This window comes from Brassica rapa, chromosome A09, assembly GCF_000309985.2.
Source record: "Brassica rapa cultivar Chiifu-401-42 chromosome A09, CAAS_Brap_v3.01, whole genome shotgun sequence".
Taxonomy (NCBI): Eukaryota; Viridiplantae; Streptophyta; class Magnoliopsida; order Brassicales; family Brassicaceae; genus Brassica; species Brassica rapa.
The window spans coordinates 12,206,227-12,232,590 of NC_024803.2; the positions used below are offsets into that span (position 1 = coordinate 12,206,227).

A 26,364-nucleotide genomic window follows, 5' to 3' on the forward strand; every position below is an offset into this window, starting at 1 on the left:
GTTATACTTCTACTCAACCTTGTGTGTTAGATACAGACACTGAGAAATATATCTTTATTGCTTTGTTGGCACAAACAGTGTAAAACTTTGTAACGTATGGTATCATTTTCCTTTTTTTTTCCCTTTACAAAGCTCTATTTTCTCTTTTGTAAATTTTAAGAAGAATCCTTTTTCCATTACCTCCCAGACTCAAAAAGAGCGAAATGGCAACGACAACAACAAGCTCAAGTCTGTTGGCGTTGCCAAGTTTCAGATCGAATTGTAACCAGAGACCCAGTTTCAAGGTAAGAGCTCAAATATCGGGTGATAAGGCGACGTCCGTGGAGCCAGTGAACGGTTCTGTCTCTGTGTCTAATCTCCCAAACCCGAAAGGAAGTGAAGTGAATGGGAAAGTGAAATTTCAAAGGGAAGCCGAAATTGAGCTGTTATGGGATGATGGGTATGGCTCCAAATCCGTCAAGGATTACTTTGCGGCGGCTAGAGAGATTTTGAAGAAGCCTGACGGTGGTCCTCCACGGTGGTTTAGTCCCGTCGATTGTGGCCAACCAATCAAAGATGCTCCTACCTTATTCTTCTTACCTGGTAAAAATAATAATCAAAGTTTGGGTTTTTAACGTTGATTGCAGAAACTGCTTTGCTTCTTTCTCCACACAAGCAATTGGGTTTTTACTTTTTACTATTCCTCTTAAGTTTGAAACTTTGTTTTCACCTTCATTTCTTTGTGTTTCCATTGAGCAAAAGCTTCATTCTTTAGGGCCTTAGGCTCCTTAGTTATGGTTTCAACTGTTTTTTATTTCAAAGTTCCAATAGTATTCGTACAAAGTTTTCATGGGAGTCACTGAATGTGTTATAGAACTTGATTGTGGAGGCTGTTTTGTTAGAATGTAAAAGACTGAGCCTCTAATTAGTAATGGGTTTTTTACTGTTCTTTATCTGATACTTACACAATCTAGTCAAAGTTCCAAGCTTTTTCGATAATTTCGATTTTTTTTTTGGTAATGCAGGGATGGATGGCACTGGGATGGGTCTTGTTCCACATCAAATAGCACTTGGGAAGTATGTTCACTCTTTTTGTTATTTATGCCTTCCCTGAAACGACATTTGACTAAGAAATGTGACAAATGGAGACATATACTTATATACTTTGAGCTCAAAGTTGCAGAAGCAATAGTATCTAATGCACTAGAACTAATGTACAAATGGGTTCTGATGCAATGTATTTATAAGCTTTAGACTTTTTTTTTTTTATCTTTTCTGTGTAATTCTCTGTCACACACAGTGTTAGACTGTTTTTTATGAATTTACTTGGTACAGGGCTTTTCATGTCTGGTGCCTGCATATTCCAGTACATGATCGAACTCCATTCCAAGGTAATATACACACACATTTGCTTATCCTGATTGTTATTATACCTTATGTTATTCGCTCATTTTTCTCTGTGTATTCTCTACCATAAAGGGCTGCTGAAAATAGTAGAAGATGTATTGAGGCAAGAGCATGCTACACGTCCGAATAAACCGATATATCTCGTGGGGGATTCCTTTGGAGGATGTATGGCTCTTGCTGTTGCTGCTAGGAACCCTTCAATAGATTTGGTGTTGGTCCTAGTCAACCCAGGTCAGTAAAATATTTTTTTTTATTTAATTGTGTAGCTTTTATATATCTAAATGCAAAGTGACCAAATACATTTTCCTTTTGTTTTAGCTACATCATTTGAGAGGTCACCGCTACAGCCGTTGCTGCCTATACTAGAGATGGTGCCAGAAGAGCTTCACTTTACTATTCCATATGCTCTAAGCTTTATTATGGGTAACATGAATTGTAACAAATAACATTTTTATTTTTCTTGGTTAAATAATCTTTTTACTCAGGCTTTCTTTGATATAATTAGGTGATCCGATAAAGATGGCTTCAATTGGTATCGATAACCAACTTCCAGCAGGAGTAAAATTGAACAAGTTGAGAGAGAAGCTTACTAACTCCATGCTTCCTCTTCTCTCTGTGAGTGTCTCTTTAACGCATTGTTTTCTTTTATACCAGATGACATCTTCTTCTTTTTTAACCATGCGCTTTTTAGGAACTCGGTGGTATTATTCCAAGAGAAACTTTACTTTGGAAGCTCAAGTTGCTGAGATCTGGCGCTGCTTATACGAATTCTCGCATCCATGCTGTTGAAGCCGAAGTCTTGCTCCTTGTTAGGTTATTTATCTTCTTCCTTATTGTATTGCATTTCTTGTCTCCTACTTGTTCAGTTAAAGAAATAACTTTTGATTTTTGTTATTACGGTGCTTTTCAGTGGAAAGGACAGGATGCTTCCTAGCCAAGAAGAATCGAAAAGGCTTCATGGGTTACTTAAAAACTGTACTGTTCGATGCTTCAAGGAAAACGGGCATACCCTTTTACTGGTAAAGTTAAAAAAATAGTATTTCATCAGAGGAATATTTTACTATTATTCATTCACTTGTACTCATTGTTCCAGGAAGATAGCCTCAGTTTGCTCACGGTTATAAAAGGTACATGCAAGTACAGACGCTCACGGAGATATGATTTTGCTTCTGATTTCTTGCCTCCCAGTAAGGGAGAACTTGATTTTGCCCTTCAGGAACTACTCAGGTAACTTCTCTAAGCCTTTTTGTCATATTTTAATAGTAGTATCTGTTCTGACTTTCTTTTTTTTTTCTCTTGTGCAAGCAGATTCTTAAGAAATGCTGTTAGTTCCGTGTTTCTGTCAACAATGGAAGATGGTAGGATAGTGAAGGGACTTGCTGGTGTTCCAGATGAAGGTCCGGTGTTACTTGTTGGTTACCACATGCTGATGGGGTTGGAACTTGGTCCAATGTCCGAGGCATTTATCAAAGAGAAAAACATTCTCTTCCGTGGAATGGCACATCCGATTCTTTATGCAGAAACTGATTCAACGAAGGAGTTTGGTTACATGGACTGGATTAAAGTATTTGGTGCCTACCCTGTCACTGCAACCAATCTTTTCAAGCTCTTGTCTTCTAAGTCTCATGTTCTTCTCTACCCCGGCGGTGCACGTGAGGCTCTCCATAACCGGGTTAGCCCATCTTCATACCCTTTTTTGTGTGTTTAAATCTTCATACCATATATTAATTGGCTAATGAAGTCTGTAATTGTTTTACAGGGTGAACAATACAAACTGATTTGGCCTGACCAGCAAGAGTTTGTGAGAATGGCAGCACGGTTTGGCGCAACTATAGTGCCATTTGGAACGGTTGGTGAAGACGACATAGCGGAAGTAAGCTCTGCCTTTTCAACGTTTTGCATTTGTACAGTTGTTGAAAACGAGGCAAATCTTTACCTTTTCTTTCTTTTTTGCCTTTGCAGTTGGTTCTTGATTACAATGACCTGATGAAGATTCCGTTTCTCAGTAACTATATAACGGAAGCAACTCGCGATACCAAAGAGTTTAAGTTGAGGTAAATATTGCTTTCCTATAAGCCGTTGAAACACTCAAAGCCAAAAGCTGATGGGTGTTGTGGTAATATTATATAGGGACGAATCAAGCGGGGAGGTAGCAAACCAGCAACTCTACTTGCCAGGGGTCTTACCGAAAATACCGGGTCGGTTCTATTACCTATTTGGGAAACCGATACACACTAAAGGAAGACCAGAACTTGTGAAAGACAAAGAAGCAGCAAAACTGGTTTACTTGGAAGCGAAAGAGGAAGTGGAGAAATGCATAGCCTACTTGTTGAAGAAACGTGAGGAAGATCCATACAGAAGTGTTGTGGACAGATTAAGTTACAGTTTGACACACCTTCCTGAGAATGATGTCCCTTCTTTCGAACCATGATTGGAAACAGAAAGCGGTAAGTTTAGTAAATCTCATATAAACAAAACAGCTGTGTGATGTCATTGATTATGTATCTTTACAGAAAAATTCAGTATATATCTCAAATTATATATATAAATGTAATTGTTTAATGCACATGAGAAGTGTATGTTATTGATGTTCAGGGCTCGTAAGATTCATTTTTGGTTACATGCAGCAAGTTAGTAGTATCTACATTAAATATTGGATCATCTTCTTTTGAACACTATATATAGGATCATCTTCATAACTTGACTTCTCAACTCCAATCTTTAGGACTTCAAATCTAATCAGTCAGAATTTTAATTAGACCAATCCAACACATTAAAAGGGTTATTCAAGTAACACTTTAGCTGATTTATTCATTAAGGTTCTACCTATTGCTACTTTCAAAAAGTTAGTTTATCTTATCTGATTATGTCGTTTCAAAGATCTGGACTCGGTACACATGAGGAAAAGTATTTGTGGGCTGCACTCTTTTTTCCTTAACCCTATTGAGTTTTCCATAAGATTTTTAATGAGCCAACTTTTTATGCATTCTCAATTTTCATAAAGTAAGAAGTGTTATGAATATTGTGTATAATATACATTATTGATAGTCTTCCTAGATATACTTGTTCTCCAAGTTTCTTACAGCACGATGTTCTCATGCTTGTTCCATTTGCTCTTAAACCGGGTCCAAATACATATGACCTAGTTACAATAACCAATTAATTGTAATATATACTATGTAGTTAGCTACAAAATTAAAGTGAGACGTAATTTGATACAAAATAAGAATGCCGAAGGCAGTGAAACGGAAGAGGCGGCAGGAGGAGAGAGAGTGTGCTTGTTTATGTAAGACTCGAATAAGGGCCACGAATTGGCCGAAATCATAGGGGCAGAAGAATTATGGCACTCTCTGAATCATTCAACATTAACGTTTTCCCTCTTTCTCTCCTTCTCTCTTCCTTTTTTTCCTCTTTCAATCTGATTCCACTTCATCAGCCCATCTCAAGGATTCATTCCATCTTTTAATTTGTCTCCCTGGTTTACCTCAATTCTCGTGGAATTATGAGGAGTTTGGTTCCGATTTTTTTCGCACGGAGTGGTGCTCTTTAGTAATTTTGGGGTAGGCTGAAATCTCCATGTGTTGTTTTTCTAGGTGTTCACAAATTTCATAGGTTCCTTGTGTTCCAAGTCACTTTCTAGATCTACTACTTATGATACTTTCTCCCCATGGATATGGTTTTGTTAACTGAGGAATTAATTAGCTGCTGAGATTTGGATTTGAAGCCTCCAAATGGTATGTTATTAATTGTAATTTTCTTCTATTTTTTTTTTTTTTTGCTATGATTATAAGTTACAGTCGTTTACTCAATCTGTAATATAATCAGAAGGAATACAGTATTAGAAACTGAGGTTAAGGAACAATGAGATGAGAAACCAAAACAAGACATGATTTATACAAGATTGTTAGCAATCCTCTGATACAAGAGCTTGAAAGATTTTATCTTTCAAGCAGATACTACATTAAGTGGCAATTAAAGCCTATATACTATACTTTTGTCGCTCTTGCTATTCATAAGCATTTTCCCTATTAAAATAGCAGGATGATATTGGTTATTGATTTCATCGATTGCCTTTCACAAACTGGTTTTTCCTTTTTCTTAAACTGCAGGGAACTCCAGTTAACATCATTGTAGGCTCTCATGTCTGGGTTGAAGACACAGATGTGGCTTGGATTGATGGGCAAGTTGAAAAAATCAATGGACAAGATGTTGAGGTTCAGGCCACAAATGGAAAAAAGGCTAGTAGTACACTCAATCAAACCGAGTTAAACATTTTCTTAGTACCAGGGCTGATTTATCTAACTTTTTTTATTTATATATACAAGTATAGATCACTGCAAAGTTGTCAAAGATATACCCAAAAGATATGGAAGCACCTGCAGGTGGTGTTGATGACATGACAAAGCTATCTTACTTACATGAGCCTGGTGTTCTTCAGAACTTAAAGATCAGATATGAACTTAATGAGATTTATGTTAGTCACCTAAAATTCTATTTTTCTTCTTTTCTTATAAGACTATTTTGCTTATTAACGGTAAAGTGGTTTTCATTGACAGACATATACCGGAAACATCCTTATAGCAATTAATCCATTTCAACGACTGCCACACATATATGATGCACATATGATGCAACAATACAAAGGAGCACCATTTGGAGAACTTAGTCCTCATGTTTTTGCAGTTGCTGATGTTGCATACAGGTGTTCTTTAATTGTCAACCTTTTTTTTATAACTCGGGGTATCCGGCGGGTCGAGGCCCAACCGACTAATCCCCTGGGAACCTGTAATTGTCAACCTTTTAACTGAGAGGTGATTTATGTGAATATCAGGGCAATGATTAATGAGGGAAAAAGCAATTCTATACTTGTAAGTGGTGAGAGTGGAGCAGGAAAAACTGAAACCACAAAGATGCTTATGAGATACCTTGCTTATCTTGGAGGTCGTGCTGTTACAGAAGGCCGAACCGTTGAACAACAAGTTCTTGAAGTATATATATGATGTTCTTATCAATGTTTCTTAATTATCTTGATGAGATATTAGTTGTAACTTTTTTTCTCTTCTTTGCAGTCAAATCCTGTGCTTGAGGCCTTTGGTAACGCCAAAACTGTCAGGAATAACAATTCAAGGTGAAGCAAACTTTAACATTCATTGGCCTACTGTTAGAACTTGGAGCTGACGATGGTTAAAAATTGTTTTCTTGTCCTCACAGTCGGTTTGGTAAGTTCGTTGAAATCCAATTTGATAAGCAAGGGAGAATATCAGGAGCTGCTGTAAGAACATATCTTCTAGAGAGGTCTCGTGTCTGTCAGATATCTGATCCCGAGCGCAACTACCACTGTTTTTATCTTCTGTGTGCTGCACCACAAGAGGTATCTTTTTTGTTTCTTCATTTCTAATTTTTATCCCATTCCAAAATAATTGTTACTCGAACATGTCAATATTTGTTATATGTTTCGATGCAACAAGAAGCGTTAACATTATATATAACTAAGCAGGAAATTGAAAAGTACAAGTTGGGTCATCCAAAGACGTTTCATTATCTGAATCAGTCCAAATGTTTCGAACTCGTTGGTATAAGTGATGCTCATGATTATATTGCGACAAGAAGAGCGATGGATATTGTCGGGATAAGCGAAAAGGAACAGGTTGGTATATAGGCTTTGCGTATGATGCAAGTAAATCTTATGATGCAGTTTTTGACTGTCTCTCCCTCCACAACAGGAAGCAATTTTCAGAGTGGTTGCTGCGATTCTTCACATCGGTAACATCGAATTCACCAAGGGAAAGGATGTGGATTCATCGGTTCCTAAGGACGATAAGGCGAAATTTCATCTTAACACAGTTGCAGAACTTCTCATGTAAGATTTGTGTGAGTGTGTGTGTGTCTAGTTTCAGTACAAGAACTAATTAATTTTTTTTTTTTTTTTTTTAGGTGTGATGTAAAGGAACTTGAAGATGCACTGTGTAAACGTGTTATGGTCACACCTGAGGAAGTTATCAAGAGAAGTTTAGATCCGCAGAGTGCTGCAATCAGCAGAGATGGTCTAGCTAAGACGATTTATTCGCGGTTGTTTGATTGGTTAGTGGCTGCTGGCCTTTTTGTCAATAATTTACAGATTTGATTATAGATACTATTGAATATCTCTGGTTATTTGCAGGTTGGTACAAAAGATAAACGTCTCAATTGGACAAGATGCCAATTCTAGATCACTCATTGGAGTCCTTGATATATACGGATTTGAAAGTTTTAAAACAAATAGGTAAAATGAAATGTCTGCCCCCAACATTTTTGTGTGTATGTGAGTGTTTTCTCTCTGCTAATAAGGATGGATTTGTTGCAGTTTTGAACAGTTTTGTATTAATTTCACGAATGAGAAGTTGCAGCAACATTTCAATCAGGTACTTTCTTGATTGTAGTGGAAAACAATTGTAATTATAGGCCACTCTGGTTAACGAGTTTGTCTTGTTGTTTTGCAGCACGTTTTCAAGATGGAACAGGAGGAATACACAAAAGAAGCGATAGATTGGAGCTACATCGAATTTGTGGACAATAAAGATGTTCTTGATCTTATTGAAAAGGTTAATAATATCTAATTTTGGACTCCTAATGAGAGGATTCGGTCTAATATGTTTTATTTCCATCTCAGAAACCTGGTGGAATTGTGGCACTCCTTGATGAAGCTTGGTAATATTATTATTTTTTCAATCAACATGGACATTATGTATGTAATGTAGTTTTTATTTATTTTTAAATGTCTTCTATCAATCTTTTTGGGTTTCTATACAGTATGTTTCCGAAGTCAACCCATGAAACATTTGCGAACAAGCTTTATCAGACTTTTAAGACCAACAAGAGGTTCATCAAGCCAAAACTATCTCGAACAGATTTCACTGTTTCCCATTATGCTGGAGAAGTATGTTACTTGTTAACTGTACAACACAAGAAGGCTTGTATCTTCTATATAAGTTTCTTATTAGTATTTTCTCTTTTTTTTTTCAGGTCCAGTATCAATCTGATCAATTTCTAGACAAAAACAAAGATTATGTGATCGCTGAACATCAAGATTTGTTGGGTGCTTCCAAGTGTCCTTTTGTTGTTGGACTCTTTCCTAAGCTCGAAGAAACATCTAAATCTTCAAAGTTTTCTTCCATTGGCTCTCGCGTTAAGGTAAAAAAAACATTGAAAATATTCTGTGAAAGTTTTCAAATGTTACCGTTTATTTTCTTTGAAGAAATAAAAGTGTGCTTTCCTCCTGATTGATGCAGTTGCAACTCCAGCAACTTATGGAAACATTAAACTCTACTGAGCCTCACTACATCAGATGTGTGAAGCCTAATAACCTTCTGAAGCCTGCTATATTTGAGAATATCAACATTATGCAGCAACTTCGGTGTGGTGTAAGTATAAATGCATAATATATATTTTTCCAACTGTGACATGTTGAGTGTTACAAATGTTTCATTACCAAAGCACAAATTCTTTTCTTCTAGGGTGTTTTGGAAGCGATCAGAATCAGTTGCGCAGGGTTTCCCACTCGTAAACCATTCTTTGAGTTCGTTAACCGCTTTGGACTTCTGTCTCCTGAAGCTCTAGAAGGGAAGTAAGTAAAAACATTTAACTGTAACAGTTTAATCTTGGAGTTCAAATTAAGTGTATACTATTGTCCCTGAACAGCTATGAGGAGAAGGCTGCATCTAAAAAGATTTTGGACAATATTGGACTCAAAGGATACCAGGTACTTGATTTTTCGAGGTCGTATTGCCATATATAATAGAAGAGTGCAGCTCATATATGTTGTTGGATAATACAGATTGGTAAAACAAAGATATTCTTAAGGGCGGGCCAGATGGCTGAACTTGACGCAAGAAGAGCTCTGGTTCTTAGTGATGCTGCAAAAAAGATTCAGAGACGAATAAGGACTCATCAAGCCCGAAGAAGGTTCATTTTACTAAGAGAAGCCACCATTTCTCTCCAAGCTTTATGCAGAGGTAAACCAACCCATCTTAATTAATCCCTATCTTCTCTTTTGTTTATAATTTAGAAAGGAAACAGTTTTCTCATACTTGATGAATTAATGACGTTTTGCAAAAATATTATAGGAAGACTTTCTTCGAAACTGTTCGAAAACTTGAGAAGGCAAGCAGCTGCAGTGAAGATTCAGAAGAATGGTCGGAGATATCATTCTAGAAAAGCATATAAAAATATGCATGTAGCGGCACTTGCTGTACAGACAGGTTTAAGAGCAATGGCTGCTCATAAAGAGTTCAGATTCAAGAAGCAAACAAAGGCTGCTACAACTATTCAGGTTTGACACCTTTTGTGGGAATTTTTTTTTTTTTTGAATACCAGGAGGTTCGGGGCTGAAACCACAGCATGTAATATAAGTTTTGTCCCAACCGTCACTCGAATTATATATTCATCTTTTCTTTAAGTGTGAGTTAGATTTGTTTTTTTTTTTTGAATTTTACTTACATTGATTGGTGTTATTATAATTGCAGGCTCAGTGGCGTTGTCATAGGGCAACATCTTACTACAAGAAGCTTAAGAAAGGAGTGATCCTATCGCAGTCACGATGGAGAGGCAGGCTTGCAAAGAAAGAACTTCGAAAGCTCAAAATGGTACATGAGTCTTACTTTCTTTCATGCCTTTGGCTATAAGATAAGATGTTTTTTTTGTTTTGTCTTCAGGCTTCGAGAGAAACTGGCGCACTGAAAGAGGCAAAGGATATACTTGAAAAGAAAGTCGAAGAACTCACATACCGTGTGCAGTTGGAGAAACGTTTAAGGGTAAAGAGTTTTTAGTTAGGGTGATGATGATAATGAAGAGAAGATATAATAATGGGAATTTGTCAAATTGTGTGTTTGCAGGTTGATCTGGAAGAACAAAAGACGCAAGAGATAACGAAAATGCAGAGTTCGATGGAGGAAATGAGGAAGAAAGTGGAGGAAACAAATGTGTTGCTTGTTAAAGAACGTGAAGCTGCAAAGAAGGCCATAGAAGAAGCGCCTCCTGTTGTAACAGAAACGCAAGTCGTTGTTGAAGATACCCAAAAGATTGAGTCATTGACTGAACAAGTGGAAGGTCTAAAGGTATATATATATATATACTAGTGCCTCATTTATTTAAAAGATAAATAGTAACCGTTTTGTGTTCCAACAGACTGATCTCGAACAAGAGAAACAAAGGGCCGATGATGCAGCAAGGAAGTTTGATGAAGCTCAAGAGTCTAATGAAGAGAGAAAGAATAAGTTGGAAGAAACAGAGAAAAAAGTTCAGCTCCTACAAGAAAACATCACAAGGTAAAGACCAATCCTTATCTTCTTTCCTTATTAAATAGTAAGAACTCTATATATGAAGGTCCCATATATTATTATGATTTCTCGGCTGAAAGTTGTAATTTAAAAAAAAAAATGATCAGGCTGGAGGAAAAATGCACCAATTTGGAATCAGAGAATAAAGTGTTACGACAACAAGCTGTGTCCATTGCACCAAATAAGCTTCTCTCTGGCCGATCCAGGTCTATTTTACAGGTAAGGGCCGTAAGGCTAGTAGTAAACTATATTATGACTCCATTCTTCTTTTTATGTCTTAAGTAAATAATGGCCTCTCATCAAAATAAAACACAGAGAGGTTCAGCCAGCGGTCATTTATCAGTCGATGCAAGGCCAAGTTTGGTAAGTACATCTCTTAAAAGGTAATATATATCTGTGTTACCTTTGCCTTAATATTTTTTATTTTTTGAAACAGGATCTGCATAGCCATTCAATAAACCATAGAGATATAGCCGAAGTGGAGGATAAGCCACAGAAATCATTAAACGAGAAGCAACAAGAAAACCAGGAGCTGCTTATCCGCTGCATCGTTCAACACTTGGGTTTCCAAGGGAACCGGCCCATCACAGCATGTATCATATACAAATGCTTATTACAATGGCGGTCGTTTGAAGTTGAAAGAACCAGCGTCTTTGATCGGATTATTCAGACTATAGGACATGCCATTGAGGTTTGTTTCGAGCTAACCTTGCTATTTTTATGCATCAGTGATTGCAATTTTTCTATTTTTATCTGTTTTCAGACGCAAGATAACAATGATATATTAGCATATTGGTTGTCCAATGCCTCAACGTTGCTTTTACTACTCCAACGCACGCTTAAAGCTAGCGGTGCAGCAGGGATGGCTCCACAACGCCGTCGCTCATCTTCTGCCACTCTCTTTGGGAGGATGACTCAGGTCTGTGTGTTGTTGGCTACTTAAACATTTTGCTACTAACATAGACTGCATCACAAAGTTTTTAAGTTTGTCAATATGTTTAATTATTCTCTAGAGCTTCCGTGGCGCACCCCAAGGTGTGAATCTTAGCATGATAAACGGTGGAGCTGATACCTTAAGGCAAGTCGAGGCTAAATACCCGGCTCTACTCTTCAAGCAGCAGCTAACAGCTTATGTTGAAAAGATATATGGAATGATTCGTGATAACTTGAAGAAAGAGATTTCTCCTCTCCTCGGACTGTGCATTCAGGTATGTATATAGACATTACAAGGCCGGATTTGGGTACAGCCGGGTGAAACATTGGCATTGGACCCCAAAATTTTTATATAGGGAAAAGCTTTGAAATTACGAATTTTTTTTTAATTAAAATTCTTAAAGATATGTTTATAAAATCCCGAGATTCGGCCATGGACATCGGTTATATGTAGAAGAAACAAACGCATTAGAGCTTTTTTTGGTTGATTAGGCACCAAGAACATCAAGAGCAAGTTTAGTGAAAGGAGCATCTCGTTCTGTTGGCAATTCTGAAGCTCAACAAGCATTGATCGCACATTGGCAGGGAATAGTAAAGAGCCTTACAAACTTCCTCAATACTCTTAAATCAAACCATGTAAGTGTCTTAGATATTCTAGTCATGCTGAGAGATTACAAGACTTTCATAACTTTTAATTATTTCTTTTCATAGGTTCCTCCCTTCTTGGTTCGAAAGGTGTTCACGCAGATATTCTCATTCATTAATGTTCAACTGTTCAACAGGTTCTCACCATCTTACTCTCATATTATACATTTTGCTCTCCAAAAATATTTGTATTAATATTGCATTCTCATATCTACCATGACAGCCTTTTGTTAAGACGGGAATGTTGTTCATTTAGTAATGGGGAGTACGTAAAAGCAGGTTTGGCTGAACTAGAGCATTGGTGTTACAAAGCAACTGATGAGGTAACACAAACTGATATATATGATAGTTTCACTCTTTTAACTTCAAATACTTACGTAAAACAAAAAAATCGCCATTGCAGTACGCAGGTTCTTCTTGGGATGAGCTTAAGCATATCAGACAGGCCATTGGGTTTCTGGTACCTTTCATGATAAATGTTGTAAACCTGAAACAAGTCAAAACATGCCTCACATTGTTTTATTAAAAAAAAATTTGCAGGTGATACATCAAAAACCTCAAAAAACATTGGATGAGATAAGTCATGATCTGTGCCCGGTACGTGGATTTGAATTGTTTGATATATAGAAATTTAAAGTGTTGGACTAGACTGATTAAATCTGGTTGAAAATGCAGGTGCTCAGCATACAGCAGCTATACCGAATAAGTACAATGTACTGGGACGATAAGTACGGAACACATAGCGTATCGCCAGACGTAAGCTTTGGGGTTTTTTTTTTGTATAAAATCTACTCTTATGATATATGATTCATGATAAATAACCTAGTAATTTTTTTTGTTGTATAAATATAGGTGATAGCAAATATGAGGGTGCTAATGACAGAAGATTCAAACAATGCTGTTAGCAACTCTTTTTTGTTGGATGATGATTCCAGGTACTCACTCTCGTGAATTCATTTATTCATTGACTCCATTTCAATTTTTTTTTCTTAAGCATATTGTGTTTTCTTGGCAGCATTCCATTCTCGGTTGATGATCTGTCAAAATCAATGGAGAGGATTGAGATTGGAGATGTAGAACCACCACCTCTCATCCGAGAGAATTCTGGGTTTAGCTTTCTCTTGCCATGTTCTGGCTAAATAAGTGCTCGTTGGTTTCCTAGAGAGATAAATAAGATGAGGACTGTATTCCATTTCCTATTATACGTAGGCCCAACTACTAAGCTAGAATAGTTCAATAAGTTTGCATCACCATTTCTTAATAATTTGTTGTTTTGAAACTTTTGAATAGAGGTGTCAATGAGTTAACGTTTAATGATTCGAGGAGTTGGAAATTTTTGAAGCAGGTATAATCCAATCTTGAGCTATACCAATCCGATCAGAAATCAGATTGTGCTAAAAATAATTATTTGTTAGCTTTTCTTATTTGATAATTCGCAATGACTGACTATATAAACTCGCTAAATATTTGTATCTTTAACTAATTAGGGATGATTGAGAAAAAAAAAATCAGAGTTGAAAAGTATTGGAATATACTGCCAAAAGGTAGTATTTCCAACTCGCTTTTATATTTGAGAAAATTTCGAATATATTCCAAGTTTGATACTATTTTTCAAATTTACCATTAATAAATGAATATTTTCATAAATACCTAAAATTTGTGATAAAAATAACACTAAGCTATTTTTTTTAATATTTATAGAACATTATAAACTCAACCCCAACCCTTTAATACTAAACCTTAAACAATAATCACTAAAGCCCAAACCCAAATGTTATTATATTTTTGGATTGGTGGTATTTTTGAAAAGTGATACTTAACTTGTGGTATTTCTAACAATTTTTCTCTATAGTTTGCTCAAAACTACTAAGGAAAACTATTTTCAACTGACATCTATTTATTATTTTAAAATATTTTTTTTCTGGTATATTAAGAAGAAAATATATAGATTTTTATATGCAAAACATAGTTGCACAAAAAGGTACTTGTCTTTAAAAAGAAAAATATATTTTCAAATCCAAAATTTAAGATCAAAATAAATGAAAAAAGTAAGTGGTCCAATATTGATAATGACTTTAAAAACCTGACGGATGGGGAGGAAAAGGACAAGAGTCTGGATGGAGCTAGTGGTGTTGCAGAGAAGAATAACTCTATTGAGAATGTGGATCAGCTTAAGAAAGGGAAAAAGTTATGGGAGCAGTTTGTGATCGTGGATTTCTTTGTTTCTAATGTTTTAGTAAGCTCTTTGAGCATATTTGTTCTTTTCTTTATATTCTCTTTATTTTTTTTGGGTTAATAATGTTGGTTAGCTCTTTAAGCAAGATAAAGTATTGGAATAAAAATGGCTACTATGCTTATTATTATAGGTTATTTCCTTTGATAAGCATTGATACTGTTTGGTGGATCTTCATTGGGGCAGTTTCACATTGGTGTTTGGTTTTTATTTGGAACCTAAGAGGGAGGTTTGGTGTTACTTGGTCACATTGTTTTGATATAAATTTTCTGGTTGTCTTGGTTGCAACGCATGGATCACTCGCAGCAAGTCAATTTCTGTGCCTGGCTTCATCAACCCAGTTGCAGAGATCCAGCTTTGATATTACAACGGTTATGGAGCTCTTCTTCATGGTGGCACAGGTGGACGATATGGTATCAATAAAGCTTGATGTTTATCATTCTCCTGTTGTAATTACAATTCTTTCAGAGCAAATGAGGAGTACATATGATGTTTGCATGGTATATCTGGTCAATGGAAAGAGTTTCAGGAAAGGAAACAATTCTGTTACTGATCTGAGCGGAAGAGGGGCCGAGAGAACATGGTGTCTGGTTTATGTAAATTGGTTTGCTACGGATTATTTTTCGTATAATGCATTAGAGTTTGATTTTGGGAATGGGTTATATTTTCTAATACAAACCATCTTGTGGAAGTGGTTTTCTTTGGTCTGGAGGCTTAGTGATATAAAAGGTCGAGGGTTTTTACAAATCCGGTTACGTAGTGACGGCATGAGACGTCTTACTATGCTACTTCTCATGTGTTTGGCCTCCTTAAGTCAAACACAGACACTATTGAAGTACACTGAGAAAACGGTTATGGGCGTGGATTATGGGTGCAAGGTTTTTCAAATGATGTTAATAGGGCCTGTTTCTGATGTTTTTGTGAAGTTGAAAATGTTCGGTATGGAGTGGACTCAACAGTTAATGCAAATATGGAGTGTTTATTTTGATCAAGGCAATTGTATGGATATTTCTCAGTCGTGGTCTTTGTGGAAATCTATGCTGATACAAATGATATTTCTTAAGTACTCTTGGGTCGTCTCGTTATGTGTTGTTCAAGATGGTTATAATAATGGTTCTCGGAGTGTGACTTTAACCAAAGGTGTGATGGATTTATATAGGGGTGTTACAGGTGTATTAATCACCTTGATATGGTGTTCATGGAAATCTGGAATTGTTTGGTTTTTGGGTGGCATTGTACCTGAATCCTCTAGCTCGTATGAGCAATTCAATCACTTTTATATATGAAAATACTAAGTTGGAATTGCAGAGGACTTGGAAGTCATTGGACCATAAGTTATCTCAAGGAAATACGTCATAAACATAAACCAGATTTTTTATTTCTCTCAGAGACTAAACAGGAGTTTGAATTTGTTCAAAAATTTCAATCTCACTTTGGATATGATAATCTGGTCACTGTGGATCCGAATGGGAGGAGTGGTGGTTTAGCTCTCTTCTATAACAACGAGTACCAAGTAAAGATCTTATATTCTAGTAACAGAATGATTGATATAGAAGCAGTGACTAATGGGAAACAAGTCTTCCTTACTTTTGTTTATGGAGATCCGGTTCAAACGCTTAGAGAACAAGTATGGGAAAGATTAACTCGGTATGGGCTAGCACGATCTGAACCTTGGTTTATTATTGGGGATCTAAATGAGATAACTGGGAATCATGAAAAGGATGGGGGGGCTCTACGCAATGCAGCTTCTTTTATTCCTTTTAATAATATGATAAGGAATAGTGGTTTACTGGAATTTCCGGCTCGGGGTAATAAGATGTCATGGCAAGGACGAAGAGGCAAAGGGAAAGGAGCATTTACGGTTAGATGTCGATTGGATAGAGCCTTGGCTAATGAGGAATGGCATACACTTTTCCCATATTCTTATACAGAATATCTGAGACTGGTGGGATCGGATCATAGACCTGTGGTAGCTTTTTTGGACGATAAGGTTACAGGACGGAAAAGAGGACAATTCAGGTTTGATAAGCGATGGATTGGCCAAGAAGGACTCATGGAATCAATTGTATCGGGGTGGACAGAAAATCAGGAAAGCCTTTCTGAAGATTTTATGACAAAGATTAATAATTGTCGTCATGAAATTTCATCATGGCGGAAAAATAATCAACCATATGGGAAGGACAAAATTCATAATCTCCAAAACGCGCTGGAAGAAGTACAAACAGATAATAATAGGTCACAAGAGGAAATTATTGAGATTTCCAGGAAATTACAAGAGGCATATAAGGATGAAGAGGAATATTGGCACCAGAAGAGTAGAAATATGTGGTATTCATCTGGGGACCTAAATACTAAGTTTTATCATGCTTTGACAAAGCAACGTCGGATCCGAAACAAAATAGTGGGTCTCCATGATGAAGCGGGTAATTGGATTACAGAAGAGAACGGTATTGAGAAAGTGGCAGTGGATTACTTTGCTGGTTTGTTTAGTTCAACTAACCCAAGGGAGTTTGATAGTTTTTTGGAGGAAATAGGTCCATCAATTTCCCCCCAGATGAATCAATTGTTACTGCGAAGAGCTACGGAGGAAGAAGTTCGACAAGCACTATTTATGATGCATCCGGAGAAAGCGCCTGGCCCAGATGGAATGACGGCCCTCTTTTTCCAACACTCCTGGAATGTCGTTAAGAAGGATGTGGTTGAGTTGGTCAATAATTTTTTGGTCACAGGAGATATGGATTCACGGTTAAACATAACAAACATTTGCATGATCCCAAAAATAGAGAGACCTACAAGGATGACGGAACTAAGACCGATAAGCCTATGTAACGTTGGTTACAAGATCATTTCGAAAGTTTTATGTCAAAGATTGAAAATTTGTCTTCCCCATCTAATTTCGGAGACGCAATCGGCTTTTGTGGCAGGAAGGTTAATATCGGATAATATTCTCATTGCGCAGGAAATGTTCCATGGTTTGCGAACCAACAAATCTTGTCAAAATAAGTTTATGGCAATTAAAACGGATATGAGTAAGGCATATGATCGGATAGAGTGGAATTTTATAGAGGCCTTACTTAATAAAATGGGATTTGATCCGCATTGGGTTAAATTAATGCGAGAGTGTATATCTTCAGTTCAATATAGAGTTTTACTCAATGGGCAGCCACGAGGTCTCATTATACCTCAGCGGGGACTACGGCAGGGGGATCCATTATCTCCTTATTTATTTATTATGTGTACAGAGGCTCTAATTATGAATATAAAAAAAGCAGAGCGGATGAAACAATTGACCGGTATGAAGGTAGCCAGAGCGTGTCCAGCTATCTCTCACTTGCTATTTGCAGATGATAGTTTGTTCTTTTGCAAGGCAAACAAAGAAGAGTGCCACACTATTCTTAGGATACTAAAGGATTATGAGGCTGTATCAGGACAACAAATTAATTTTCAAAAATCCTCAATTCAATTTGGACATAAGATTGAGGAATCAAGCCGTCAGGAATTGCGAGATATATTGGGAATTCAGAATTTAGGAGGAATGGGTTCTTATTTAGGTCTGCCGGAAAGTTTAGGAGGATCCAAGGTTCAAGTGTTTGGTTTTGTACAAGATCGTCTGAATAATAGGGTGAATGGTTGGACCTTTAGATTTTTCACTAAAGGGGGAAAAGAGGTGATTATTAAGTCTGTGATAACTGCGCTACCAAACCATGTGATGTCCGTGTATCGGTTACCGAAAGCTACAGTGAAGAAACTAACGAGTGCGGTAGCCCAGTTTTGGTGGAGTCCAGGAGGAAGCACACGAGGTATGCATTGGAAATCATGGGATAAATTGTGTGAACATAAGGATAATGGTGGGTTAGGGTTCAAGGATCTGAATGATTTTAATACGGCAATGCTTGGAAAGCAATTGTGGAGGCTGATCGAGAAGCCAAATTCTATTTTCTCTCGAGTTTTCAAAGGACGGTATTACAGGAATGCTTCACCCCTGGATCCGATTCGCTCATATTCCCCGTCGTATGGCTGGAGGAGTATCACCTCTGCTAGATCTCTGGTTTGTAAAGGACTAATTAAAAGGGTGGGTACAGGATCATCTATCTCAGTATGGAATGATCCTTGGATCCCATCCACTCGCCCGAGACCAGCTAACAAAAATTCTCATCACAGTTATTCGGACCTTACAGTGGATTCCCTTATTCATCAGGATTCCCGCACTTGGAATTTACAGGCACTTAGGACTTTGGTGGAGCCTAACGATGCAAAGTTGATTGAAAGTATTCCTCTGAGTAGAAATCAGATGGAAGATAGGAATGGTTGGCATTTCACTAATAATGGGAAATATTCGGTACAATCAGGGTATCAAGTAGAAAGGATCTATCCTGACAAGGAAAAACCACCAGATTGTTATGGTCCCAATGTGGATATACTCAAGGCATTTTGTTGGAAAGTGAAGTGTCCTCCAAAACTACGGCATTTTCTATGGCAGTTGGTGACAGGTTGTATAGCAGTGACAAAGAATCTAAAATCTAGAGGAATACAAGGAGATACAGTTTGTGCACGGTGTGGAGACGCAGAGGAATCAATAAATCATGTCTTCTTTGAGTGTCCTCCGGCACGGCAAGTGTGGGCACTATCTAAGATTCCATCAAATCCAAATTTTTTTCCAACTGGTTCTCTTTTTACTAATATGGATCATTTATTTTGGAGAGTTAACCCAAAAATGGAGGATCATCAGTTTGCATGGATACTATGGTATATTTGGAAGGGCCGGAATAATAAAGTTTTCAGTAATATTGATATTGAACCGAGAGAGACGCTAAACTTAGCAGAATTGGAGTCAAGACTTTGGGCTGAGGCACAAAATATCAATAATCCAAGGGTCGTACCTGAAGTACAGCTTAGATTGCCCTTAGTGACCACAGGAAGATGGTGTTTCACGGATGGGTCTTGGAAAGATAAAGATGTTTTTTCAGGACAAGGTTGGCTCAGTACCCTTCCAGGGTTTGAGGGTTTGTTAGGGGCAAGGAATGTAAGGGCAAGTTTATCACCTCTTCATGCGGAGATAGAGGCATTGACTTGGGCAATGGAATGTATGAAAAACTTAAGACAATATCAGGTCACATTTGCAACGGATTGTTCTCAACTGGTGAAGATGGTTTCAGAACCAGAGGAATGGCCAGCATTTGGAAGTTACCTGGAGGATATCAAGCTTTTGAGAAGAAGCTTCATCAACTCAGAAATTGTTCATGTTTCGAGGACGGACAATAAAATGGCGGATCGTTTGGCACGCAGTGCTCGGATACAACCGTCGTTCGTCATACACATGGATGCAGAGTTGCCACTATAGTTTACGGAGTCTATATGAGTCTGTAAATGTTCTTGCTGTCAAAAAAAAAAAAAAAAAAAAAAGTAATAATCAGTTTTTAACCTAATTAGAAAATAGGTGGGTCCATTTCAGCTGAATAAATGTAATAAATGCAACCAAATGCTCCATCTGTTTCATATTAAGTATCGTTATAGAAAAATTATTTTGTTACAAATAAGTGTCGTTTCCAAATTTAATGCAAAATTTATTAATTTTATTAAATATTTTATTTTTTTATTCGTTGAAATATGGTTATGTGTATGTGTTTTTGTATAGAAAATATACAAAATAAATTGATTCTTTAATTTGTATGCACAAATCCAAAATGACACTTAAAATGAAACGGGGGAGTATAACAAAAAATCTAATTAAGTCAACGTCATATTACTAGTTAGGATAATTTCTCTTTATTTTTTATGCATGTAAATTATAATGACTTAAAATTAATGAATAAGCGAAAAAATATATTAAAAAATTATTACGATTTAGTTTGGTAATCAAAATTTATATACATAAATAAAGTTTCAAAAGGTTTTCGCTTATGTTCCTGCAACTCCAAACCGGTAACATTTTCATGTTTCTTTCCGAACATAACATATATCAAATTATAAATAATTTTACCAAAATATATTATAAATTCAAAACAATAAATAAATTAAATGCAACTAACAATGTTAAATTTGATTTTAGCCTACTAAAAATTACTTAAATTATGGTTGAGTTGAGATGAATAAAAGCAATTTAATACATCAAAAATAACTTAATCGATCAAAATGTTTATAAGCAAAATCAAATGTTTGTTTTAAAAATTATGTATTTGTTTTCATACTTACATACAAATTTTAAAAAGATTTAAAACTTATAAAATAAAATATTAATTAAATTCTTATAAATTATATATTTTAAAATATTTATATTCGTCCATGAATACGTGAAATTCACGTAGTATTAAAGAAACACACATATTTTAGTGGAGAAACAGAAAAGAAAAGAAAAGGGACTGGTTTTCTTTTGGGCAATAGAAAAGGGACTGGTTAACTAAACCAATACAGGCGCACACGAAATTCTTTGTTGCTTTGTTTTTATAGAATTAAATATCCGGAGATTACTTTAACTGTTGAACAACCTCTAGTCCGCCTAATTAAGTCAACGTTGTATAGGTGAGGAAGGTAAGATGTTGGTAAAATCATGCACGAAAACAAACTTCACACACAACACACAACGAAACTGAATATAAAATAGAGAATATACATACTGTTGGTGCATTAGTAATATTACTAAATAAACCAAGTAGTAGAGCAATGGGAGATCTTCAACAGAGAGTTCATCCGGTTCTTCAAATGGAAGCCAACAACAAGAAAATATCACCAGCTGGGGGAAAGACGGAACATCTTCCAACACAACGGCCATTTCCACCTCCTGCTACGGTCGAAAACAAGAAAGCATCACCAGCTCGCGAAAAGACACAACAGCTGCTTCCAGTACAACGACCACTTCCACCTCCTCCTTTGATGGTGCGTAATAAGAAGCGAAATCTTTGCTGCAGAATCTTCTGTTGGGGGTTAAGCCTTCTAATCATTGGCTTGATCGCATTAGCGGTTGCAATTACGGTTATATATTTTGTTTTCCATCCTAAAATCCCACAATACGAGGTCAACAGTTTACGAGTTAGCAACCTTGGTATCAACCTAGACCTCTCTCTTTCCGCCTTGTTCAAAGTCGAGATCACAGCTCGTAATCCCAACGAAAAAATTGGGATTTATTACGAGAAAGGAGGCCGTCTCCAAGTGTGGTATACCAAGACAAAGCTCTGTGAAGGTCCTATACCCAAGTTTTACCAAGGACATAGAAATGTAACTAGACTGAATGTGGATCTAGCGGGAAGAGCACAGTTCGGGAACACTGTTCTGTCGGCATTGCAGCAGCAGCAACAGACAGGACGTGTCCCGTTAGATCTCAAAGTGGATGCACCTGTTTCCGTCAAACTGGGGAAATTGAAGTTGAGGAAGGTTCGGATATTGGGGAACTGCAAGATTGTTGTCGATAGTTTATCAACAAACAATAGAATTAATATCAAAGCCAGTGATTGCAAATTTAGGCTTAAACTTTAAGGTGTTCCTTTCTTGGGTGTATGTGTATCCATCATTTTCTAATGCATTGATTAAGTTTTCTGAATTTCTTGTTTCAAGACTATAAAAACATCTCCATCTATGGAAACTTTCTCAAACAAAATAATGATATTTATAATTGGAATATATGACCGAAAAATAAATAGTCACGCAACAGTGGGTGACAACAGATAGAAAAAGACAAATTTATATTATTTTTTTGTAAGAATAGTTACTTTTAGAGAAAGTATCGTTAGAGAGAGAGAGAGGCAAAAGTAGATCTCGTTGTGGTTCCGGTGAGCGGCCGCCGCGTCTGCGCGCGTGCTGTCGCCGGAACCGCGGTCCTGTCGTATAAAAGCTTTTTTGAGGCCTCTCTTTCGAATCTCCCCACTTTCGCCTTGTCCGACTTCTGGTTCCGGCCTAATCCATAGTGCATGGCGGTCTTTTGTGTGGAGTAAGGACGCGGTAGTGGGAGGGTTTTCGACGGTGGAGAGGCGGCTCGTTTAGACTAAGGTTCGATTTCGGGAGGTGGAGGCTCTTTTTGCTCCGCCGCCGTCGGTTCTGTCTTCGGAAGGGGGAGGCTTAGCTCCGTCGTCGCCGTCTTGTCTCTGGAGGGTGGAGGCTACAGTAGCTCCACGCTGCCGGTTTGGAACCCGTAGGAAATTTGGGTGTTAGCGGTGAAAGTTCGGTTAGGGTTTTGTTCTTGTCGGCTCGGGTGGAAACGAGAAAGTGCGGATGAGATCTTAGAAGAAGATGAAGCTCTCCGTCTATGATACCACCGACAAGAGAAGTTAGTTGAGGGTGTGGTGTGAGAAGAGTGGGTGGTCCGGATGAGAGCGCGGTTTGTCCGATGACGCTTTCGGTGGAGGACCACTGGGAAGGAAGGTGTTTGTTGCGGGGTATGAGATCCGGCGAAACGAAGCACGGTTAGGTGGCTCCGACGGCGTCTAGAGGCGGAGACAGTCAGGTTGAGGCGGTGTGCGACGCGTGTCGATCCGATGGCGCAGATGCTTCCACGTGTTCAGCAGCCAGCCTTCTCGACGCGTTTGATCCAGCCGACGTCGGTTGGGCTTGTATGGTTTGGGCCGCGGGCCGTTTATAGCGTTTAGACTGTAGCCGGTTTGGCTTATGGGCTTCGTGCCTTTTTGTTTATGTGTTTGGGCTTCAGACTATGTAATTGGGCTTGGCCCGGTATTATTATTAATCTAAATAAAAATCTTGACGGGAAAAAAAAAAGAATAGTTACTTTTACAATTCCTTGTAAAGTGTTATATTTGTTCGAGTTTTATATACATAAACCTATAAAAAATATATTTTTTAAAACCTATAAAATATTAAAGATGTGATGCAACAAAAAAAAAATTGGATAAATTTGAATAGTTTAAATATATTTTGGAGAATTTAGACATCTTTTAAGAAGTTCTAAAATATTTTACATAAATGTCTTTTAAGTTTAGTTACAGAAACGGATAATTTGGATACTTGGTTAATCACCACACGGTTAATATTACAGTTACCTCTTAACTAAGAAAATAATGTTTCATTTTTGAGATGTATCCAATAACATGGGATACAACATAAAACAAAAAGATTTAGACAGGGATACCATGATTGTTTTGATTAGACATAATAAACCCAATTACAATGTAGTAGTATTTTCTTTGTTCAATCAAAGAACATTAATATCGAATTCAAATTATAAAAACAACTGAACAGAAAATCAAGCGTAAGCAAATTCAAGAATCAAGTTTCCCATCAGAAATGCAGAATTATTATTATTAATAATTAAAACCAAAACCCTCACATGGCATTTTCCGATTCGTGACGAACAGCTTTCATAATCAACCCATCGCTATGCACCACCATTATCACCGGCGTGTTTCCGAACGCCCTCGCCATCGCCGTCATTATCTCAGAAATCAAATCCCTGAATTTTCCCGGAGCCAGATTCTCGCCGAACCTCTCGAAAATCGCCTCGTACACGCTATCGGTCTCTTCTCCCGACGCCACTTCCGATTCCACCGCCACCACGCGGTTTAGACCTTTCCGGAGCTCCGACGGCGATAACGTTCCGTCTCCGTCTAGATCCAGGATCTTGAAATAGTCGTCGGTGATGGATTCGAAGGCTTTTGTGTCGGAGATTAGTCCCATGAGAGTCTGGCTCGTGAAAACCGTTTCGATCATGATCCGAATCTGGAAACTTTCCCTTGTTTGCAAGTTTCCTTTTCTTTTTTTCTCTTCCTTTTCTTTATTGTTCGCACACATACATGGGGACTCAATAGCGTTATAAATTGCTTGCATGTTTTCTCTTGCTTCAGGAGAATATTAAAAGGCATCTCATTTGATACATTTTTGGATTTTTTTTTTCTTTTCCTTTTTGTGTCCTAATTATTTATGAGAAATTGTATTATTATGCAACATTTTTTTTTATAATTATCTCATCTGGTACAATTTTTTATTTTTTTTTTATTTTTACCTATTATTTTGTCCCTATAATGTTTTTATTTCAGGTAAATAAAAGGTTTGAATTAGCTCCATGAAGATGATTCTGAAGCTGTAAACATCGATGTAAATAAAAGGTTTGCAACTGAGCCTTTTCTGGTCTCTACTCAAGTGTCCTCTTGCAGCATTGTCTTGCTAGTTTTGCAACTTCGTATATGGTCCGTTGTGTCTCTTAGTTGGCGATAATGTTTCCGTCAATAGTTTCCAAGAAAGTATCGTCTTCACGAAGCATCTTCCTGAACCATGTTGTGATGTAGATATCGTCTTCAGCTCGGCTATGGTCTGTACCTTTCTTGCCGGTTATGAGCTCACTGAGGATGACTCCGAAACTGTCGATCTTTCTCGTAACCCTTCCGTCCACTGCAGTTATAGATATTTTAGTTGTTAGTTTCCAAAATCAATTACACAATCAAATATAGATAACTGATAGAGGAATAAGATAACTATACAATATTCGGATGCCATGTAATCGGGTGTCCCACGACACTTGGTCTTGACTAATTCCATGTCTTCTTCTGTAGTAGTCACTAATCCAAAGTCAGATGCTTTGGCTCGTAAATCATCCCCGAGAAGAATGTTTGGCGGTTTCAAGTCCCTGTGAATGTAGCTTTGGCTCTGAAGAGACAGCATATGGAGATACTCTACTGCTCGAGCAACATCCAACGCAATACTAAGGTGTGTAATCCAGTCTAGTGGTCTCAAACTGTGGTCACCCCAGTGAAAAAGATGTTTGCTCAATGTACCTTGGGGAATGTACTGATAGACTAATAGCCTATCGTTTCCTTCAATAGAATACCCATAAAGACACACTAATTTGCGGTGATGAACCCTGGTTAGAACAGTGACCTCGGATTTGAATTCTTTGAGGCCTTTACCAGCAATAGTCGATTGGTTTATCTTCTTGACAGCAATCTCCCTTCCATCTTGATGTGTGCATCCAAACCCACCTTCTCCGAGTAAATTCTCAACTCCAAAGTTGTTTGTTGCAGCTCTAAGAATCTGCATTGGGATCGCTTTGTTCTCGATGATCTTACTGTGATCAACCATCTCGACGTGGTGCTCAGCCATCTCGATCTCGTTGTGCTCAGCCATACCAAATAAAAATTTTAGATTTCAATCATCTCCCTTCACAAAATGTATAATATATGTTTATCTAAAAGTCTAAAATTGAAATCTAAAATTTTTATTTTCATAATTTTTGAAAAATATTGCTTATATTTTTCTTATGTTTTACTTATATTTTTTTCTGTCAGTGCTTATGTTTTACTATGTATTGTTTATTTAATTATTTCATGTTTTAATATACATATCTATACTATTAAAGCAGAATCTCTACTAGGATTCGGTCCTTAGTTTCTCAACTTATTTACATTGCTATGCCATTGTCATCTATATTATTAAAAGAGAAGTACCCATTAAAAAATACCCCTAAGTTTTCTAACTTATTTACACTTTCATGCCACTGAGAATTAAATTAAACTACATATTTTAATGCTTGTCTTTTCCAGTTAACTTAATGAATTTTTCTTAATCAAATTTAAACTTAATGTCATTAAATGAACATACATATTTCAATGTTTGTCTTTTTCAGTTAAATTAATGAGTTTTCCTTAATCAAATTTAAATTTAATGTCATTAAATGAACCTAAAAATACATCATATTTAACGTAGCTTATTACGGACGAGTACGGCCCAATAATGAACTTGAATTTTATTTTACGAAAACGTGAATCACTTGACGTATGTAATATTTAAAATATATCAACTACAATATAACAAATGCATATAACCTTCATATGCTTTAGTTTGAAATGATCATGCTCAAGTTTTATATAGTCAACTTACATTATGCATCGATCGATATACAATATTCAAACCACCTAT

At 37.0% G+C, this 26,364-nt stretch overlaps 6 protein-coding genes across 6 annotated transcripts; 4 read left to right on the top strand and 2 right to left on the bottom strand.

Moving 5' to 3' along the window:
* Positions 1 to 25: 25 nt before the first annotated feature.
* On the top strand, positions 26 to 4,006 carry LOC103838728 (acyltransferase-like protein At1g54570, chloroplastic). Its single transcript, XM_009115179.3, has 13 exons — positions 26 to 582; positions 1,005 to 1,056; positions 1,315 to 1,370; positions 1,459 to 1,617; positions 1,705 to 1,809; positions 1,892 to 2,001; positions 2,078 to 2,199; positions 2,297 to 2,405; positions 2,480 to 2,613; positions 2,695 to 3,058; positions 3,146 to 3,259; positions 3,349 to 3,440; positions 3,517 to 4,006. The coding sequence occupies exons 1-13, from the start codon at positions 204 to 206 to the stop codon at positions 3,815 to 3,817; spliced, it is 2,097 nt and encodes a 698-aa protein (XP_009113427.1). The 5' UTR covers positions 26 to 203; the 3' UTR covers positions 3,818 to 4,006.
* Positions 4,007 to 4,244: 238 nt separating this feature from the next.
* On the top strand, positions 4,245 to 13,622 carry LOC103838729 (myosin-11). The gene is made up of 38 exons (XM_009115181.3): positions 4,245 to 5,120; positions 5,496 to 5,624; positions 5,717 to 5,860; positions 5,943 to 6,088; positions 6,218 to 6,374; positions 6,456 to 6,514; positions 6,598 to 6,757; positions 6,884 to 7,033; positions 7,110 to 7,246; positions 7,321 to 7,467; positions 7,547 to 7,648; positions 7,730 to 7,787; positions 7,866 to 7,967; positions 8,036 to 8,073; positions 8,176 to 8,302; positions 8,389 to 8,556; positions 8,655 to 8,786; positions 8,880 to 8,989; positions 9,064 to 9,124; positions 9,200 to 9,377; positions 9,489 to 9,694; positions 9,888 to 10,007; positions 10,077 to 10,175; positions 10,257 to 10,478; positions 10,549 to 10,688; positions 10,808 to 10,919; positions 11,016 to 11,063; positions 11,137 to 11,391; positions 11,464 to 11,619; positions 11,714 to 11,908; positions 12,126 to 12,269; positions 12,345 to 12,415; positions 12,502 to 12,601; positions 12,682 to 12,738; positions 12,819 to 12,875; positions 12,954 to 13,034; positions 13,131 to 13,213; positions 13,294 to 13,622. The coding sequence occupies exons 1-38, from the start codon at positions 5,118 to 5,120 to the stop codon at positions 13,415 to 13,417; spliced, it is 4,578 nt and encodes a 1,525-aa protein (XP_009113429.3). The 5' UTR covers positions 4,245 to 5,117; the 3' UTR covers positions 13,418 to 13,622.
* A 986-nt stretch (positions 13,623 to 14,608) lies between these two features.
* Positions 14,609 to 20,514, top strand: LOC117128020. Its single transcript, XM_033279373.1, has one exon. It carries the CDS (start codon positions 15,794 to 15,796, stop codon positions 19,850 to 19,852), a length of 4,059 nt encoding a protein of 1,352 aa, XP_033135264.1. The 5' UTR covers positions 14,609 to 15,793; the 3' UTR covers positions 19,853 to 20,514.
* Positions 20,515 to 21,111: 597 nt separating this feature from the next.
* LOC103838730 (NDR1/HIN1-like protein 6) lies at positions 21,112 to 22,045 on the top strand. The gene has a single exon (XM_009115182.3). The coding sequence runs from the start codon at positions 21,172 to 21,174 to the stop codon at positions 21,979 to 21,981; it is 810 nt and encodes a 269-aa protein (XP_009113430.1). The 5' UTR covers positions 21,112 to 21,171; the 3' UTR covers positions 21,982 to 22,045.
* Positions 22,046 to 23,498: 1,453 nt separating this feature from the next.
* LOC103838731 lies at positions 23,499 to 24,544 on the bottom strand. Its single transcript, XM_009115183.3, has 2 exons — positions 23,649 to 24,544; positions 23,499 to 23,605 (listed from the first exon to the last, which is right to left on the bottom strand). Exon 1 carries the CDS (start codon positions 24,277 to 24,279, stop codon positions 23,779 to 23,781), a length of 501 nt encoding a protein of 166 aa, XP_009113431.1. The 5' UTR covers positions 24,280 to 24,544; the 3' UTR covers positions 23,499 to 23,605; positions 23,649 to 23,778.
* Positions 24,545 to 24,652: 108 nt separating this feature from the next.
* LOC103838789 (receptor-like kinase TMK2) lies at positions 24,653 to 25,572 on the bottom strand. Its single transcript, XM_009115235.1, has 2 exons — positions 24,930 to 25,572; positions 24,653 to 24,840 (listed from the first exon to the last, which is right to left on the bottom strand). Exons 1-2 carry the CDS (start codon positions 25,570 to 25,572, stop codon positions 24,653 to 24,655), a joined length of 831 nt encoding a protein of 276 aa, XP_009113483.1.
* Between the last annotated feature and the right edge of the window lie 792 nt (positions 25,573 to 26,364).

Excerpts from the sequence above, each read along its gene's own strand:
- LOC103838729 (XM_009115181.3), top strand. Across the intron at positions 12,739-12,818 it reads GACAGGCCATTGGGTTTCTG|GTGATACATCAAAAACCTCA; the intron begins GTACCTTTCATG and ends AAAAATTTGCAG. Across the intron at positions 13,214-13,293 it reads TTGTTGGATGATGATTCCAG|CATTCCATTCTCGGTTGATG; the intron begins GTACTCACTCTC and ends TTTTCTTGGCAG.
- LOC103838728 (XM_009115179.3), top strand. The coding sequence starts at position 204 with ATGGCAACGACAACAACAAGCTCAAGTCTGTTGGCGTTGCCAAGTTTC. Across the intron at positions 1,057-1,314 it reads CATCAAATAGCACTTGGGAA|GGCTTTTCATGTCTGGTGCC; the intron begins GTATGTTCACTC and ends TACTTGGTACAG. Across the intron at positions 2,002-2,077 it reads CCATGCTTCCTCTTCTCTCT|GAACTCGGTGGTATTATTCC; the intron begins GTGAGTGTCTCT and ends TGCGCTTTTTAG.
- LOC103838731 (XM_009115183.3), bottom strand. The coding sequence starts at position 24,279 with ATGCAAGCAATTTATAACGCTATTGAGTCCCCATGTATGTGTGCGAAC.
- LOC103838730 (XM_009115182.3), top strand. The coding sequence starts at position 21,172 with ATGGGAGATCTTCAACAGAGAGTTCATCCGGTTCTTCAAATGGAAGCC.
- LOC103838789 (XM_009115235.1), bottom strand. The coding sequence starts at position 25,572 with ATGGCTGAGCACAACGAGATCGAGATGGCTGAGCACCACGTCGAGATG. Across the intron at positions 24,841-24,929 it reads TTACATGGCATCCGAATATT|TGGACGGAAGGGTTACGAGA; the intron begins GTATAGTTATCT and ends CTATAACTGCAG.
- LOC117128020 (XM_033279373.1), top strand. The coding sequence starts at position 15,794 with ATGAAAATACTAAGTTGGAATTGCAGAGGACTTGGAAGTCATTGGACC.